Source organism: Hippocampus zosterae, chromosome 19 (genome assembly GCF_025434085.1).
Source record: "Hippocampus zosterae strain Florida chromosome 19, ASM2543408v3, whole genome shotgun sequence".
Taxonomy (NCBI): Eukaryota; Metazoa; Chordata; class Actinopteri; order Syngnathiformes; family Syngnathidae; genus Hippocampus; species Hippocampus zosterae.
This window is the reverse complement of record NC_067469.1, coordinates 3,739,219-3,757,259: the sequence shown is the minus strand read 5'-3', so window position 1 is coordinate 3,757,259 and position 18,041 is coordinate 3,739,219. Positions and strand designations below refer to the sequence as shown.

General features: G+C 43.6%; 3 protein-coding genes, 1 long non-coding RNA gene and 1 other non-coding gene across 8 annotated transcripts in view; 3 read left to right on the top strand and 2 right to left on the bottom strand.

The window, feature by feature from the left end:
- LOC127592044 (protein eva-1 homolog A) overlaps positions 1-4,641 on the top strand; it is a 36,976-nt gene extending 32,335 nt beyond the window's left edge. For 2 of the 3 annotated variants that reach the window (XM_052052456.1, XM_052052457.1), the window contains 3 exons: positions 26-160; positions 1,913-2,086; positions 2,841-4,641. In XM_052052456.1, the coding sequence (XP_051908416.1) occupies positions 26-160; positions 1,913-2,086; positions 2,841-3,226 (695 nt within the window). In that variant the 3' untranslated portion in view covers positions 3,227-4,641. Of the gene's footprint in view, positions 1-25; positions 161-196; positions 822-1,912; positions 2,087-2,840 lie in introns of those variants that run through there. The other variant, XM_052052458.1, reaches the window with a different exon arrangement.
- A 408-nt stretch (positions 4,642-5,049) lies between these two features.
- Positions 5,050-10,073, top strand: efhc1 (EF-hand domain (C-terminal) containing 1). Of its 2 annotated transcripts, none has more exons than XM_052052442.1 (10): positions 5,050-5,667; positions 6,262-6,540; positions 6,711-6,998; positions 7,066-7,215; positions 7,310-7,502; positions 7,678-7,904; positions 8,432-8,807; positions 8,924-9,050; positions 9,081-9,100; positions 9,175-10,073. In XM_052052442.1, exons 1-10 carry the CDS (start codon positions 5,602-5,604, stop codon positions 9,186-9,188), a joined length of 1,740 nt encoding a protein of 579 aa, XP_051908402.1. In that variant the 5' UTR covers positions 5,050-5,601; the 3' UTR covers positions 9,189-10,073. The 2 variants fall into 2 exon arrangements, with proteins under 2 accessions (XP_051908402.1, XP_051908403.1); XM_052052443.1 differs by lacking the exon at positions 5,050-5,667 and adding an exon at positions 5,766-5,900.
- On the bottom strand, positions 9,981-14,763 carry tram2 (translocation associated membrane protein 2). Its single transcript, XM_052052468.1, has 11 exons — positions 14,610-14,763; positions 13,570-13,633; positions 13,335-13,444; positions 12,658-12,774; positions 12,531-12,589; positions 11,764-11,848; positions 11,574-11,644; positions 11,391-11,495; positions 11,169-11,312; positions 10,816-10,973; positions 9,981-10,573 (listed from the first exon to the last, which is right to left on the bottom strand). The coding sequence occupies exons 1-11, from the start codon at positions 14,727-14,729 to the stop codon at positions 10,497-10,499; spliced, it is 1,110 nt and encodes a 369-aa protein (XP_051908428.1). The 5' UTR covers positions 14,730-14,763; the 3' UTR covers positions 9,981-10,496.
- On the top strand, positions 13,317-16,248 carry LOC127592069 (uncharacterized). Its single transcript, XR_007960053.1, has 3 exons — positions 13,317-13,465; positions 14,511-14,882; positions 15,056-16,248. It is a non-coding gene; the product is annotated as an uncharacterized LOC127592069 (long non-coding RNA).
- trnai-aau (transfer RNA isoleucine (anticodon AAU)) lies at positions 15,694-15,767 on the bottom strand. The gene has a single exon. It is a non-coding gene; the product is annotated as a tRNA-Ile (tRNA).
- Positions 16,249-18,041: the final 1,793 nt, after the last annotated feature.

Here is an 18,041-nt window from a genome sequence, read left to right as displayed (position 1 = left end):
TGCACGGGCATCCATTTCTCTGCAGTTCCAAAGAAGTTACTCCAGGAACAAAGCTCCAGAGCGCCAGCGTACTCCCCACCATCTGGCGCCCATGACCCCAACATAGTGGGAGATAGCCCTCCTGAGGGGACTTCAGTCAAACGGCCCAACGCTGTTCCAGGTGAGTAAAACTTCACACACACACCTAAACTTGAGGTACTTTGATCAGACCCTTGTGGCACCCCCACGGAGAGAGTTAACACGACACAGTCCCCCCCTCCTTTCAGGCTTCAAGTGGAACAATATTGAGGTCTCACATCAGGGCATACATGTATGGGTGGAGACATAGCAAAGGGAATAAAAAGAAAATGGACTGCTAGCAACGCATTCAGAACACAGATGACTACTGATGAGGAAGATCGATAAGCAAATGTAAAGGACAAGGGCTCGATGCATCAGTTGATGACAGTGCCTCATGCTTGAAAGGCCATTGACCTCTTTGGAAGCACTTTCCAACTTTCCAGCTGACCTGGAAAAACCGGTTTTTGATAGAGGGACACGGGAGGAATACTGTAAGGATATGAGGGTGGAACACGACACGTCGACATGAACAGCCTGCATTCCTCGTCACGTCGTTCGTCTGGTCTTTTGTCCCGTGATGAAATGTTTTGTCTCTGGAGGAAAAGAGCGGTTTCTAAATATACTACCTGTCTGATTAATGACAGCCCCGCGCTAGTCGGTGGTTAGCATTGCTTAGTGTAAACAAGAGATCTCAAAATATGCCTGAAGACCAGCATAAAGCTTATCTTGGATGACATTACAGTTACAGGGTGCGTGAAAGGGTGAATATAAAAAAATATGTCATGGGAGAATGCTTAGCACGTCTGCTAATGTTGGCTAGTTAATAATGTTACTAATGAGGTTAGCAGGCTTGTCTCACAGTCTGACGTTCCAGTTTTGAATCTCAGCTCTGGCTTTTTTTGTTGTGAGGTGTGTCCAAAACATGCACTAGCTTGATTGAAACCCATACATTTGCTCTCGCTCTTTTAAAAATTTATTTCGTAGCAGTTCCTTGCAGGTAAATGAGATGATAATGATCCATCATGAATCATTTCACCTGTTTATTTTTCTGGCTGCCTTCACTTGTGTGTGTGTGTGTGTGTGTGTGTGTGTGTGTGATTGGGAATTCTTGGTCACATCAGCAGACATTGACGCCGCAGCCGTATATCCAGGTGGAAACGTTTACGCTTTTAGCCAGCAATTGCAGTCTAAACTACGTTTATCAGATAAGAGGCCTGACGCACGTTAATTAACGTCAGTTTAGTTTTAGCGTACGTCGCTTTTGTATGACATTTCGCCAAAACATGCTCATCCACCATGACTTAAAACATTGGCCGCAAGTGACCACGTTTACGCTAGCTGTGAAAAGATTTCTCTTTATTTTGCCGTTCTCTGTCAAAGTTACCAGATCGGGTTCGATCTGAAAGGCGCAGGTAAAATAAATACCGGCTGTGGCCTCGTGCTTCCAATGCGGCAATTTGCCGAGAAGGACATCGCTCAAACTTCCCCCACATCGGTTGTTCAGTTCTTAATGGGCTGAGTCAAGTTGCCTTCTGCTGCGGTGGTGCCATGTTATCTTGTCGATCACAAGAACGGTGCATGTGTTTTGATCTGTCGTCTCGGACAAAAATGATTAAAACAACCCACGCAGACGCCGCGGGGATGACTCAGTGGCTCGGAAGCACTTGGCACGCTTTTCTGTCAATGACCCAACCGGCAGCATCACGACACAGCACATGCGGTAAAAATACGATGACTGTTACTTACTCGGTGTGCCTCATCGCATTCACAGGACCGCATTTGAGTCGGAGGATCATAACGGGCTTATCCGTTCTTTGACTCTGGCTTTTGTGTCATTTCCTCCCCACTGCAGATCGGAAGCGCATCAGAGAGACCAGCGCCGACCAGGAGAGGTATCCCGAGGTTGGAAGAGGGGGAGGCGAGGCGCCCTTGAGGCCCCCGGAGATGAATCCCATTATGAACTCCACTTCCAGCTCCGGCATGGCCCTCATTAGCAACGCTCTGGCGGCCTACACATACGTCTCAAGTAGGAACACAAATAATCGCGTGCGATGGGCCGGTGATGGTTGAAAAAAGTGTTTAAGTCAAAAATAGAGCTTTACTTTGCCAACTCTGTGAACAGACTAAAAAAAATGTTTTTTTAAAAAGCTAATTATTATCATAGCTTATTATCAGAAGCTAAATTAGCTATGCTATGCATTCGTCGAAGAGCTAAATTAGCTATGCTATTAGCTTATGATAATGAATGAAAAAAAAATCCTCCTTACCTTTATTTTTTTCCCCTAGATTTTTGCATGCCAGGACTGTGTTATTTTTAGACAGATTGCATTTGCCGTAAATCGTTCTTGGAGCCAACATCAAACAATTTCAGGCAACTCTTGCCCTGCTGAACTTAATTGCCGTCATAGTGAATGCTCCCTTGTTCGCGTTGCTTTGTTGCTGCTGTTGATTTTATCAGCCATAGAAACACCCCCCCGCGATTTTGACAAAATGAGTAAAAAGTCGATTTTTTTTTCAAATGCAGGAAATCGCAGTCAAAAGCAGTCAGTAAAAATACTCAAGTATAGCCTGACAATTTTGGGGATGTGGTTACTTCCCACAACTAGTAATCTAGCCTTAGTGTTGGAGACAAAAGAATCAAGCAATGTCAAAAGGTCCACAAGTCGAAGGTAACCAGAGAGTCAAATATTTGATATGAAACAAAGGGGGGAGCAATTATTGCGGTAACTGTCACATATCACTCACTTTTCTGGTCATTATTTTTTTCCACTCTACGCCAGAACACCCAGAGAGAGCGGCTCTCTTCTTTGTCTGTGGTGTCTGTCTGGGCCTCTTCCTTACCCTATTCGCGCTGGTGGTCCAGATCTCCTGTCGCACCGACTGCCAGCCGCCCCGCCGGCAAGCCGCCGCCAAGAAACGAGCGCGCCCCGCCGCCGACTCGTCGTCGGACTCCAGCGACTCCGACTCGGATTGGGACGCCAACTCGGACCTGTCGGCGCGACGGCACCGGCGCTTCGAGCGCACGCTCAACATGAACGTGTTCACCTCGGCCGAGGAGCTGGAGCGAGCGCAGCGGCTCGAGGAGAGGGAACGCATCATCAGGGAGATCTGGATGAACGGGCAGCCCGACGTCCCCGGCACGCGGAGTCTCAATCGGTATTACTGACCGCCGCTTTGGATGGAACGCTTACTCGAACAAGACTTCGGAAGGCTCGCACCTGTCAACCAATAAGGAGGTGTACTGCAAACTTGGGAAGAGAATCCCCCCGCCCCCGAGGTCGTTGGCCTTCTCCTTTGGGTATCGTAATTTTCCCCCAGTTGTAGGAGTGTTTCCCCTCCGCTCTACCTCTCAGCTGGAGCGTACTGCCGGAAGCGAGGGGCCTCGCCCATGACCCCAAGGAAGCCCTTTTTTTGAAGTAAGGCCCTTCGGTTTTTAGCTTCCTAGGACCCGTACAGGCCTGTGGAGACTTGACGGTGATTAAAGAGGCGAACAAGGCATCAGGCAGCTGCAACACTTGGATCTTTAGCCAGCATTTAAGCCCAAAATGTGTACATGACAATCTTTTTTTTTTCTCCCGCCCCCACAGAGGATGCTGCCTTTTACAAAACCAAAATATATTTCCTTCACCCTCCCCCCAAATCCCCCATCCCCTAACCCTTATGAAATCTATTTTATAATATTTAATAGTTTATTGATTTTTGTGTATTTTGGTTCTCGCGTATGCTTTATTATGAGATATTTTTATACTTGGCAAAGGTTGTCCGGCGCCTCAGGGATCCAATCCTACAGTGTCTGTGTGTTTTTGCCTTCTAAGAGGGGAGGAGGGGTCAGCCCCCTTTTTTTTTTTTTAATCATGTACGTCAGCCTCTAGCAGTTAAAGAGATACGATATGATACAGAGAGCCTCAAAGAGGTTTTTAGTGATTTAACCGTATTTTTGATACAGGATATGAAACTCACAGTGCAGTGCCTTTTCAAACTATGAGGTCTCTCACAGGGTCTGATGACTAGAAATACCAAATCATTGAGCGTAGTTCCTTCTGGTTGTTTTCGGTTGAGTTTGCTTCAGTGAAACACCGATTGAACAGGACCCGTATCCGGAAGTATCCGTCGCTGTGTGATGAAAATCACATCGGCCATGTTCGTATAAGCTATTTACAATCCAGTTCTGTTTGTGCTTCTCTGATTTCAAGTGTAGAAATAACCATATTTTTCTTTCATAGTTTTTATTTTTATTTTTTTAACTTGAGAGGTGAGTAACGGATAGCACGCAGGACATATTAGGGTCACCCACATTGGGACAGCCTGTCTATGCTGTATCATTTTTAGAACATTTCTTGTTTTCATTTGGACATGAACATGCCGATAGCTGACCAACACGAGGGCAGGAGCTGACTCCTGTGTTTGAAATAAACGTTTCATAAATATGTCTTCTGATATTTTGAGTCCATCTATCTATTATTTCTAATGCTTCTCATTTATTCAGCGTCGTGGGTCTCCTGGAGCCGAACCCATCAAACTTTGAGCAAGAGACTAGGGATAGCCTCAACTGGTATCCAGCCAATCACAATACAAAACAAATCTTAACTATAAAGGAGGCCCACGACATGCAGCCATGGGGATAATGTGAAAAGGAAGGAAGAAAAAAAAGAGTACAAAAACAGTCTCCAGGAAGGATGGAAAGGTGAAGGAACGATGGTTGAAGAAGCAATGACGTCAGGAGGGGAAAAGAAAAGCTGGTCCGAGGTCAGGAAGAAACAAAAGGAATGTTAAGCGATGTGAGGATGCCTGGATAAAAAGGTGTAAATGGGATGACGACAGAAAAGTTGGCCCAAGTAAAGGAAGTGCGTGGCAAAGGGAGGTCCTTGCTCGCCCCTTGGTGGTCAACTTTAGGTTTCACACCCTGCAAGAGATGACACAAACTCCTTCAAATAAACACTTGCCTCAGTTCCGCCGTCAGTGTTTTTTTTATTTATGTGTGTGTGTAAATTTAGTTTTTAATTTGTATGTTTTTTCGGGTGGTTCCATGGAAACAACAGTAGTGCGGCCAAAACATTTCAGCGCAAAGTAATGCACCTCCTTGAAAATGTTGACACTTGTACTTGTGTTAAATGTTGTTTTTATTCGTAATTGCTAACTTTCGTGTCGTTTCGTGACGTCACCCAAAACGTGACTGTTAGCTTGTGCTTGTGTGGCTAACGTCAACTTTCTGTAGTAGCATTAGCATGTTTGAAATAAACGTCTTAAAACGTCTGAGGCGTCGCCCCGAAGCTCAGTTTCTCTTCCAGGGCTGACAATGACATCACCTTTGTTTTTTGGATACACTGTTAGGATGGACTGAAAAGTTTTAACTGAGAACGTATGCCAGCAAAGAAAGCCGTTCCGATAGTCACAGAAGTCACATTCCGGAACCGAACCAAAATAAAAGCAGACGTGACGTCGTTGAATATTCTCGTTGCGAAAAAGTGCCCCAAAATAACAACAAAATCGCGTCATTAAATGTAACCCGACTACTGTATCGCTTGTCCACTCGAAGCAACAATGTCACGCAAATTGGACAATAACGGCTTGCCGTTCTTGCCGGGGTTCTCTTTCCAGGATGTAACGGTAAGTAGAACTTTTCTAGTCACTGCTTTTCAAACGTTTCTAACCAGTGACCTGTTCTAAGACATCATTCGGCGTATGCTTGTGCTACTGCTGCATTCATGCAATTCTTTCCAATGTTGCCAAATAGGAAATAATTCAAATGATGGCATCGGCTTTGTAATACTACAGAATATTGTATTTGCGTGACAGTCTAGTGAATACACGATGTTTAACATTTAACACGCGTGAACAAGGTAAGTGAAAGTCAGACGACTTGCATATGTTAAATGCATGCAATCCAAACACAAACGGTAAATGGAATGCTTTTGAAAATGAATGCAATCACCTGGGCTGGTGGGAAAAAAGGCAGCACTTCTTGCAGTCGAGTACAGAATGTGGAGAATTGCAATAATGTCTGCAGGAGATGAGTGCACCGCATATTCAGGTCAATGGTATGTAGTTCACGTAGTTCACGTACCTGACTTTTGTGCATCTCCCCTAGGCGAGCTGCCCAATCCATCCGTGTCAAAAAGTGGAGGACTGAACTTCACATCGAAGGTGCACTCTGGTGGTATTCAACATGTCTCATGGATGGTTTTTTTTTTACCTCCCCAGAAAACAGCATTTCATCGCCCTCAGACTTTGTCCTATAACAAGGGCCTGGCATTGGCCCGCCCGCCCCGGTTGGGCATCGGACTGGAACCTCTATTAACAGAGCAGATGATGCACGAAGAGCTCAGCGGCATGTCCGGAGACATGCCGGACTTCACTTACGGCTCCTTTGACACCAAGTACATTAAAGACTTGGTTAATTTGTCCTACCACGCCGCTCCTGCGCCCACTCACCCAGATCCTCAGCCCTTTATCCCAGCTTATGTCACTCTCGACAAGAAGGTATGGTCCTGTTACCAGTCACCGAAAACATTTTTAGTTGACATTGATGTGCAACCAGTGAAGCGGTTGCTAGCTCGTATTTAGTAGAATCTTAATATTAAGGAACGCATGCAGAGTTGCGGCTGTGCGGTGTTGTGACCGCGTCACGTATCGCTTGACTTTATTTACAGGTGCTTTGCTTCAAAGCGTACTTTGAGGAGGAAATGATCAACAGTCGCGATGAGAAGAGATGCGTCCGTCATGTGGTTATTTACTACTACCTTGAGGACGACAGCATGAGCATCTCCGAGCCCTGGGTGCCCAATTCCGGGATACTGCAGGGTCAACGGATCAAACGCCAATGTCTGCCTAAGAGGGAACCGGGGAAGTATTACCACTGGAAAGACCTCAACCTCGGCATTGACTTGGAAGTGTATGGTGTGAAGTACCACATCGCCCAGTGTGATGCCTTTACCAAGGTACGACACACCATCGGACGTGTATGGAAAATGCAAGCGTGACCGACCCCGTCGACTCGATTTGCAGGATTTTATGCAGCGTCAGGGCATCATTCTGAACGCGCCTGAGGAAATGCCAGTGGATTCTTATCTCCAGGGGCGCCAGAAACCTCCGCCGACTTCCACGACGCGCTCCGAATTTGACAGCAGGTACCAGTTTCTCCACATGGATCGCAAGGTAAAGTCTAAAAATCCAAAGTAATAAGTTCTCCGCATGGTATTGTGAATGGGTCAGGTCTTCACTGTAAGCTCGGAACTATTTCTTTGGTCAGGTGCTGCGTTTCTTCGCCCTGTGGGATGATTCGCAGTCCGAGCTTGGCGAAACCTTGCCCGTTACCATCCACTACTTCCTGGTGAATGACACGGTGGAGATCAGGGAGGACCACAAGCCCAACAGCGGCCGCTTTCCCTTCCCGGTGCTGATGCAGCGACTGCGGATACCGAAGAAAATGAAGCCCGGTCACGGTAAGACAGAATTTGCTCGTGGCCAACAGGTGGTTCGGTTAATTTCGTTCTGAAGCGGAACCCTAATTTAAAAATAAAAATAAAACATACTGAACAAAGGGTTGAAAAGCAGTGCCAAACTGAAGCGATGTTTGTGCGATCGCCACATCTCAGCTCACCGTCTTTGTCTTTCCAGACCAGTTCCCGAGTTGCGTCATGGAGGATTCGGTCGAGGAAGTGGAAGAGTTCTTCTCTCCAAAAGACTTCCAGGTGGGCAAAATGATGACAATCCTGGGACGCCGTTTCCTCCTGTACGACTGCGATGACTTCACCAAAGACTACTACCACGCAAACCACCCTGAGATCAACATCAAAAGCATCGAAGTACCCAGGAAAATGGGCAAGTTTGAGGGCATGAAAAAGGTGAGACTTAAAAGTTAATCCGGGGCTATTTGCACGAGTCATGGAAAACCGCCAGAAATTGACGGCCCTGCCCCTGAAATGTTAAACAGAGCGCAAAACATGATCCCAAAACAATTCGGTATGATTTCAAACTGAACAGTATCCCCCCGGCCAAAAAAAAAAACCTCACAGATAAAAACGTATACAGATGCAGCAAAGACTTTCCAAACATCCACCAACAACCAGGACTAAACCGATATGCAAAGCTCGCCTTAACAAATTCCTTGAGACTAGCAATGGGCCGAGTTTAGATTCTGTCAGTATGACGAGAGCAAAAATATGACGGTATTAAAAAAAAAAAAAAAACGACCATGTACAGTAAGGCGTTTTTAGCCTGTATAGAGGCGGCTCGTTTACTCAACTCAGCAAGCAGCCCCAATCATCTTGTAACCTACACACAAATCATAACCAGCCATTCACCGGGTATTCCTGGATTTTGAAGCATTTCCCCTGATCTGTGTTTTTTTTTTTTTCTGCCGTATTTGCAGGAGATTCCTCCCTACAATGGCTTCGGATCGCTCGAAGATTCCCTCCAGAGTTGTTTATCTCTCCTCCCCGCACCACCCAGAAAGAATGTGTTGAAGATGCTGGAGAACGAGCACAAAGTGTTGCGCTACAGCGCCCGACTGGTCACACCCAAGGACGCGTCCGAGTCCCAGAGACGCAAAGACGCAGATCGACTTTTCATTCTGTCCTATTACCTGTCCAATGACACCATTTGTATTTACGAGAATCCCAAAAACAACTCGGGTTTCAGGGGCGGGGTGTTCCTGAAAAGGACACGCGTTCCCAAGCCGGACACTTCGGTGGACAATCCCGACTTCTACTCACCGTCGGATTTCTCCATCGGATCAATTCTGGACGGTGAGTGTTTTGTTTCGAGCACAATCCAAAGACTTTCCACTCATTTTCGTATTCGTTCTGACCGACGAAAGCCACCCGTGTGTTTCTATTTTTTATTTTTTTGTGCACTCTTCTAGTTTTCGGCCACCGCTTCATCCTGACAGACGCCGACCTTTACGTCCTCAATTACATGGAGAACAACCCCGGCCAGATTCCCTCAGAGACACTTGAAACCATACGGCAGAAGCTGCGCTCCGGAACCAATCAGACGGAGGAGGAAAATGGCGAAACCAACCAGACGGCAGGACAAAATGGTAAATTTGAGTGACGGACGACATTCAAATCCCTTGGAAATTTAGCGTCAAGTCGAATGACATATGCTTTGCAGAGCCGCCCTCATGATGTCGCGTCCCCTTCGTGCTTAGGACCAGGACTCAAGAGCCTGCGGGGTGCTTCGTAACAAAATACACTGCTTTTTGGAGAACTGTTTGACGGATTTATGGATAAAGGAGTATCAGAGCCGCACTGAGAACCAGAGACTCCAATAAGTTGTCTTACACTTTGGTGTAAGAGTCACCCATTTAAAATAACTTGATCCAAACACTGACTCGACCTTCATAATAACGTCACTTGTCATAAGTTATGACATTCTTTGATCATGATGGCCTTTTCTTTTTTTTTTTTTTCTTAAAGCTTTTCAGTGCTCTGCAGAGCATCTGTGATATGAAGCACCACATTATACGTAATGTTTTGCCTACATTTAATTTGCCAAAATTTTCAGGGGCCCCAAGGCTTTGATCGAGCAAAATAACTTGACAATGCAGCCAGAAATTAAATGTTGCACATCTTGTACATGTACGGTTTGTATAGAGATTATCGCTATTTATATTTTTTGGAGGGGGGCATGTAATTGCATCTCTTGAAAATGGCTTTGTGGTCTGTAGTGATTGCCAGGCAAAAAAAAAAAAGTGACTGAAATGAATCATGATTGAAAATGAACCATACGTGTTTGTTTTTTTTTCTTTCAGAAAATTGCATTAATCATTGAACACAAGGACATTTCATGGAACGGCGTGCGGTAAAGTACATTGCGATGTGCGTCTTGGAAGTGAGGAATACGAAGCGTGATTTACTTGGCAGTCAATTTGAAAGACTTTTCCACTAGCTGACCAAAGTCCCTCCCCCTCATCTTACCTTCGACATGATATGAGCGAACATTACGGCCGACTTGCAACAATCCTGTATCATGTAACTTTTTTTTTTGCTACTCTCAACGGACCAGACTGGGGGAAAAAAGAAGCAAAGCTGGGTCAAAGGCAATCAAACGAGCAATACAGTACTTGGTAACGAGGATTACATGCATACAATCAAACGTTGCTACACAGTAACATGTGCTACATACTGTGTTTGTACACTTCTGGCATTTTGCTGGCATGATTGCTCCTTAATATGGGAAAGCTGGTCATTTGGTTGTATTAAAAAGGAAAAAAAAGTCCAAAAATAGATATGATGAGGAGAGTAAATGTCTCTTGGGCTCGAGAAATTTCCTTGGATTTCATTTTCCAGCATTCAAGCCCTAAATTTGTTGTCACACAGTCACCGGGAGCGTGTCGGGATGGAACTGGATCCCAGGACACACCGGCTCGCCCCTTTTGTGTTCGGTGATCTCAGCTTGGACCGGACCACTGCTCTGCTAGTCTGAATGTTTCCTTAGGAGGATTTGAGTTTTTTGATCCGAGGAGAGGTTCCGTTCTCGGCTTTTAGGACTCCATTTTCATAATGCCCGACTAAATGGAGAGTAAGAGACATGACAACGAGAAGGTGAATAAAAATCACAACTTGAGAGTTTCAAAATATTAGCGTCATAAGAGCAGAAAATTCATTTATACAAAATTCATTGATCAATCAAATCCAAAATCCCTCGTAACTGCTCACCCCTCCCCTTTGCAAACAATTTTTTTTCATTTAGAGCCCACGACATTAAAAAATGTCAAACACGACCTCGAGTTTTTCCCTCTTGTGTACTCACGAGAGTCCCGCTTCATTGGCCGAAGAGCTTGTTTGCTGGCGGCCTTTTTGCGGACGGCTTGCTCATGTCGAAACTCCCTCCAGCGCCTCAGCTGGAAGCGGATAAACTTCCAGAGGAGCCAAGATTGTGTCACACATACCAGCAGAAGAACAGTCATCCTGAAAATAACGGACCGACTGTTTAAATCACGCCGCTCCCGACAGTTTTTTTTTTTGGGGGGGGGGGGGGGGATTTATGATTGATAGCGCAGGAGCACAGATTGATGGTGGCTTAGACTCATTATAGTTTTGCCAAACTAATAAAAATCAGTGGCCTCCATAACATCTCATGAATACATTGAGAGGATTCCTCACCTGATGAGGAGAGTGTTAAAATTGCCGGTCTCCCAGTCCAGCAACTGGTTCTCGCAGCGGGCCAAACCGAACCCGACGGCGAGAAACATGAGCGTGAGCGTCGACATGCGAGTAATGACAAAGCTGGCCGCCCATATGTCAAACCTAAAGAGGACAACGCCGACGCGGTCATTTTTAATGCTTCGCTTTGAACAAAAGTGATGAAAATCGAGGTCAACTTGCATTTTCTGGTGGTTCTCGTCTGTGAAGTAGAAGAGTCTGGCGATGTGGAAACCCAGCTCGGAGACGTACTGGAGGAAGAGCAGCACCAAACCCACGCGGTTCAAACTAAAACAGGTCCACAAAACAGTTTTATTCACTTTTTTTTTTAACTGGAAATTATTTTGAATTTGCAGGATTGCTTACTTGAGCACATACGCCGCCAAGATGTGCAGCAGATACAAGCCGATGTACTGCAGCTGACGAGGGATCTCCTCCTGGTAAATGACCCAACGCATGCTCACCTTTTATGTTCTCGTCATAAATTTCCAACTGTGAAAAATTTGTTTTAACCCGAGTATAATCTCATACGCAAACACGTTTCCTCCTGACTGACCTTGCGCACTTTCTGGAAGTAGAGTTCAGGCAAAGCGTGGAGCCAGTAGGCTAGCTGAGTGAGGTAGAAAAACTTGACCTGGAACCTGAATCACAAACCGATAAGAAGAGATGGGAAGAGTGGAGATTTTTTTTTTTTTTTTTTTTTTTACATATTCTACATTTACTGTAATTGGAGACGAACATTCATGTGACTCTGATTCGCCCAGTTTCAAATGAATGAAAATGGTACGTTCCATTTGGATGATGTCATTTTTGGGAACAGTTTCCCCCGACCACAAATCAAATTGCGCAGACTATGTGTCAAGTCATCTTTCGAAAACCAAAATTTCCCTGAAGAGTTTCGCTATTTTTTTTCCCTCCCACTTCGTGAAATTAAATTTCCCCATTTTGCACAACCAGTCGCAATGGAATAATTACTGATGGGGCCACTCCGCCAACCCGAAATAAATGTGTCGAGGTTCCCTTCATATGATGTCATTCGACAAGTGGCTTAACAAACATCAGTAGGCTGTGTCTCCCCACGCCCTTTTTTTTGGAGAAATTCACTTCCCCTCCATGCTTGCCACAAAAAAAAAAAAGGTAGTCCGCTCCTGTCATATTATGTAAACAGGAAATGGCTCGCTAAAAAATAAAGCAACAGACAGCAGTGCACTGTGCATTTCAGTTTGTTTTTCCATTTGAGTCACGATGGAGCCTTTCGTATTACTTCATCACCTTTTTTTTTCTTTTTTCAACAGACCCGTAGAAGACGCGCATCAATCATACCTGAGGTGTGCATGTGGATAGTTTTCCCAAAGTCTGCTGGGATGCAAAACATATCCTTCCTGTAGTTTCAGAGACAACCCTTGTAAGTCCAAAGAAAATCGATGCAAACGAGGAGTGCGACACTCACAGTAATGAGGATGTAGAAACTCCACACACTGGACACCAAATGAAATACACAGAGTTGACCTGACTCGTTGAACTTGGTGTTCTTGCTCTTGGAAAGATGGAGGCGTCTGTTGATTTTCTGGGAGTGAGAACGACCCACAGTGGATTGTAAATGCTGACTCAACAAGTGTGTGTCTTAAAAAAAATAAAAATAAATGGGGCAGGAAAAAAAAAGATGCTATTTGAAGAGGCTGCCAAACAAGAAGTGGCAGTTTAGATATTCTCTGGAATGTGGTCACTTCACTGAAATTACACCATCATTGGCCTGCTTTCAAAACAGCTGCAACGATGTGGCTGTCAGCCAGCTATTAGTTTGTGTAGTCCAAATGACTTGTCTTAAAAAAAAAAAAAATCTGGTTCAACAGACCACATAGAATTTTCTATCGCAAGAAACCGAACTGATTTTAAGTTGCTGTCTGGCATGGCTTAGTTCAATCGTAAAAAAGTTCCTGTTCAGTGTACTGTCAGCCGTCATTTTTCAACAAGCTTGAATTAGTTTTAAAGCCAAAAAAAGGGATTTTTAGAATATAACATGATGGACAAAATAGTCAGCATGGCAATTTTTTCTTTAACCAACGTGTGCTTAAAATGGACACGATCACCTATAATTAACCGAGCCCCCGGATTGGTGGTACTTACATCTAGTAGATACTCCTGCACCACTGCATGCAGGATGATGGTAATAAAGAAGTAGAAGAGGATGGTGGCGCAGTCCTTCCATCCGTAATGATACAATGTCACTTCTCCATCTTATGGACACAGCACATCAGGTGAGTTGAAAACACCTTTATTGACTGGTTTTCATTGGTTAAAAATCTCTTTGACAGTCTAACGCCGCATGTTTCACAATAACTGCCATGCACTATATGCCTACCTGGAGTCAATGTGGTAACATTGTACTGGGGCTGGATAAACAATATGGCCGTCTTTGCTGTTGCCTGTAAGGGAGATTCAAATGGTCATTCATGATTGGAGACACACGACATTACCACGTGAGCACTGCTGGTACAGCAAAGGGTTTTGACGGGAACATAATAGATTTCAGTCTAATGAAATTAATGACCCCCCACACACACACACACACACACACACACACATTTGAATTAGAGACTTGGCGGGCAATAGTTCAGACACCTCTAATAAAGGGTGACCGAATGGGGTCTTGTCAGGTGACAAGTTAACTTTTAACCCCCCCCCCCCCCCCCCCCCCCACACACACACACACACACACTACAGATCGCTCATTTTAATATTTGTATATAGCTTATTTCCAAAGTACACTCAGAGCTAAACATGGATTTTGCAACGCGTCGTTTTATGTAAATGCCCGCGGTAGGACTGCGGGGGAGGATGAATTTAAGACGTGGCAGTGAGCAACAAATTTAGACAAGTTTTTCGCCATACAACACTTTTGCTTCTTGTCTATCCGCTTCCCAAATAAGGGGCCTGCTCGCGACGTGTGTACGTTTCGAATGCAGAAATGAGCGTCTGACTTTTAATTTGAAGGCAAACGCCACGTTGTTTCCTTCGTAATCCGGCTTCCTTTTGTGAGTGTTTGTGGGAAGTGACGTGTTACTGTAATCAAAAATTCTGCAGACACGCAGAAACTTGAAACTATGAATGCAAATATTGTTTAGGCCGATAAACTTGTGTCAAAGTAGCCTATAAGTTGTAAGCATTAATTTTCTCTGATTTTTGTTGGTATTGCGTTGTCGACTACAAAGAACTGCCGGTCACGAAAACGTCTCACAAGTAGTCGCCAAGTCTGCAAAACGTCCCAGTGCGGTATGAGAAGTTACTGTTTCCCTCCCTCAGGAAAATAATACGTCCACATCGAGTTTCGCCATGACGTCCATGCCACCAGAAAGCAGCTCTGTGGTGGGAGACGAAAGAAACTTGAAAAGTCCATCTCACCTCGAACATCAGTCCAATCAAAATGAAAATCACCAAACTGAAAACGATGTCGGCGTGGTTCTGGATGAGAAACTCCTGACTGAAGAAAGGGTAACTTTTGTTTCTTCGGCGAAACGCCATCGCAATTCCCTGCAACTATTTGACAATTTTCGACTATCTTTTCTCCCCCTTCTCCTGACTGAACCCCAGTGAAACTTTCCCAGCGGACTGCGCATGCGCGTCTTCATAAAGGGCGAGTGACAGAAATACCTCACTGAAGGCCGTTTGCATCAGGTGAAATCTGGTTTTGACATCACATCTCGTTTATTGTATGTGGTTGAGCAGGCACAAATATGTTGACAACATATACTACACCATCCTTAACTAGTCTATTATACCAGATTATTTAATATTAATAATTTAATATCTTGTCGGTGCACATAGGAAATTTCCTCCCTCTCAACCAGACCACAACACAAGAGGAACCGCTGCGTGTGCGCGCGCCGCCATCAAAAGTGTAAGTACAAAAATGTATTAATGTGAAGTTTTGAAACTTAAGTATAACCAAACACACAATTGACATTGTTTATACCCTTAGAATGTGTTGTTGTCTTGGTAAAGCCTGTTTTGTGATGCAGCTATTGAATTGGATCACATTTAATTTTACAGTTTTTCTTGTGGGGGGCGGCTAATGAATTGTTAGTCTATTTCTTGTGACATGTAAAAAAAATGCATAGATTAGAGCTGTCCCGATCTGATCGACATGATCGGAAATAGATTTTCAGCCAATCTCAATTGATCAGTCAAACATTATTTGTGGAGCATTTCAAAGCCTAACCATACATGATCTTTCAAAAAAAAAGTCCTGGAGGAATTGGGTGCGGATTCAGTTGGGAAAAAAAGACGGGTTCGGGACATCCTTACTAAGATACAATTTTTTTTCTGTTTAGTGAAAATACTTATTAAATGTTACAATCGTGTTGCTTTTTTCAAAGAAACACTTGTTTCCATTTTGAACGCATTTTTTTATTTTCACAAAATGCTTATGATGGAAGTCTTGTCCCCCAATCGTTCCTCCCATGCGTTAAAAGAGATGAAAAATACGTGGCCCGTACGGGGATCGAACCCGCGACCTTGGCGTTATTAGCACCACGCTCTAACCAACTGAGCTAACCGGCCTTATAAGTCTATTCTAAACATGATAAAATATACAACAGCTATTCTTGAAATTATGAAAGAATAGCTGTAAAAACTGTAGATTTCTTCTGTTTACAGCAGGGAACATATTTGGAACTGACTCGTTGCCCAACGACGCTGAACTCGGCTCCACATTCGCGCTCGCACAGCTCTGCTTTCAACCTGAAAAGACAGCAGTTTCGCTTTTCTGCCTGTAGGTGGCAATATTTGCCACAGTTTTGATTGAGTGAAGACGCTCTGCAGTTTAAAAACACAGATTTTAATAGATAGAAATAGATTTTTAAAAAGCCATACAATACATGATCATTAAAAAAAAGTCTGACTATACGTGGTTGTTTAACAAACGCCTTACTGTTCATGATCGTTGAAAAACACTTTCTGGACATTGTCCTAAAAAAAAATTCACGCTGATTAAACAAAAAGTCTGACCGTAAGTGGTTGTTTAAAAAAAACCCCAAAATGCCTGTCAATACATGTTGTGAAAATAAACTACACGTTGTCCTTTAAAAAATGCCTGACATACGTGGTCATTTGAAAAAAAAGTCCACAATTTATGTGAGGCGTTTTTAGCCGAAAAAATAGCAGAGAAAACGACCCTGTACAGTAAGGCGTTTTTAGCAGAAAAAAATGACAGTATAGTAAGGCGTTTTTGAGCAAAAAAAACGACATAGTAAGGCGTTTTTGTCCCAAAAAAACGACATAGTATAGTAAGGCGTTTTTAGCCCGAAAAAAACGACCATGTATAGTAAGGCGTTTTTAGCCCGAAAAAAACGACCATGTATAGTAAGGCGCTTTTAGCCCGAAAAAAAACACATAATATAGTAAGGCATTTTTAGGCCGAAAAAAACGACCATATATAGTAAGGCGTTTTTTAGGCCGAAAAAAAACGACCATGTATAGTAAGGCGTTTCTAGCCCGAAAAAAACGACCATGTATAGTAAGCCGTTTTTAGCCCGAAAAAAAAGACCATGTATAGTAAGCCGTTTTTAGCCCGAAAAAAACGGCATAGTAGTAAGGAGTTTTTAGGCCGAAAAAAAGACCATGTATAGAAGGCGTTTTTAGCCTGAATAAAACGACCATGTATAGTAAGGCGTTTTTAGCATGAAAAAAACGACCATGTATAGTAAGGCTTTTTTAGCCCGAAAAAACGACCATGTATAGTAAGGCGTTTTTAGGCCGGAAAAAACGACCATGTATAGTAAGGTGTTTTTAGGCCGAAAAAAACGACCATGTATAGTAAGGCGTTTTTTAGGCCGAAAAAAACGACCATGTATAGTAAGGCGTTTCTAGCCCGAAAAAAACGACCATGTATAGTAAGCCGTTTTTAGCCCGAAAAAAAGACCATGTATAGTAAGCCGTTTTTAGCCCGAAAAAAAACACCATGTATAGTAAGCCGTTTTTAGCCTGAAAAAAACGACATAGTAATAAGGAGTTTTTAGGCCGAAAAAAAGACCATGTATAGAAGGCGTTTTTAGCCTGAATAAAACGACCATGCCTCATTTTTAGCCCGAAAAAAATGACCATGTATAGTAAGGCGTTTTTAGGCCGAAAAAAACGACCATGTATAGTAAGGCGTTTTTAGGCCGAAAAAAACGACCATGTATAGTAAGGCGTTTTTAGCCCGAAAAAAAACTACCATGTATAGTAAGGCGTTTTTTAGGCCGAAAAAAACGACCATGTATAGTAAGGCGTTTCTAGCCCGAAAAAAACCACCATGTATAGTAAGTCGTTTTTAGCCCGAAAAAAACGACATAGTAATAAGGAGTTTTTAGGCCGAAAAAAAGACCATGTATAGAAGGCGTTTTTAGCCTGAATAAAACGACCATGCCTCATTTTTAGCCCGAAAAAAATGACCATGTATAGTAAGGCGTTTTTAGGCCGAAAAAAACGACCATGAATAGTAAGGCGTTTTTAGGCCGAAAAAAACGACCATGTATAGTAAGGCGTTTTTAGCCCGAAAAAAAACGACCATGTATAGTAAGGCGTTTTTAGGCTGAAAAAAACCGACCATGTATAGTAAGGTGTTTTTAGCCCGAAAAAAAAGACCATGTATTGTAAGGCGTTTTTAGGCCGAAAAAACGACCATGTATAGTAAGGCGTTTTTAGTGTGAAAAAAACGACCATGTATAGTAAGGCGTTTTTAGCGTGAAAAAAACGACCATGTATAGTAAGGCGTTTTTAGCCCGAAAAAAAACACATAGTATAGTAAGGCATTTTTAGGCCGAAAAAAACGACTATGTATAGTAAGGCGTTTTT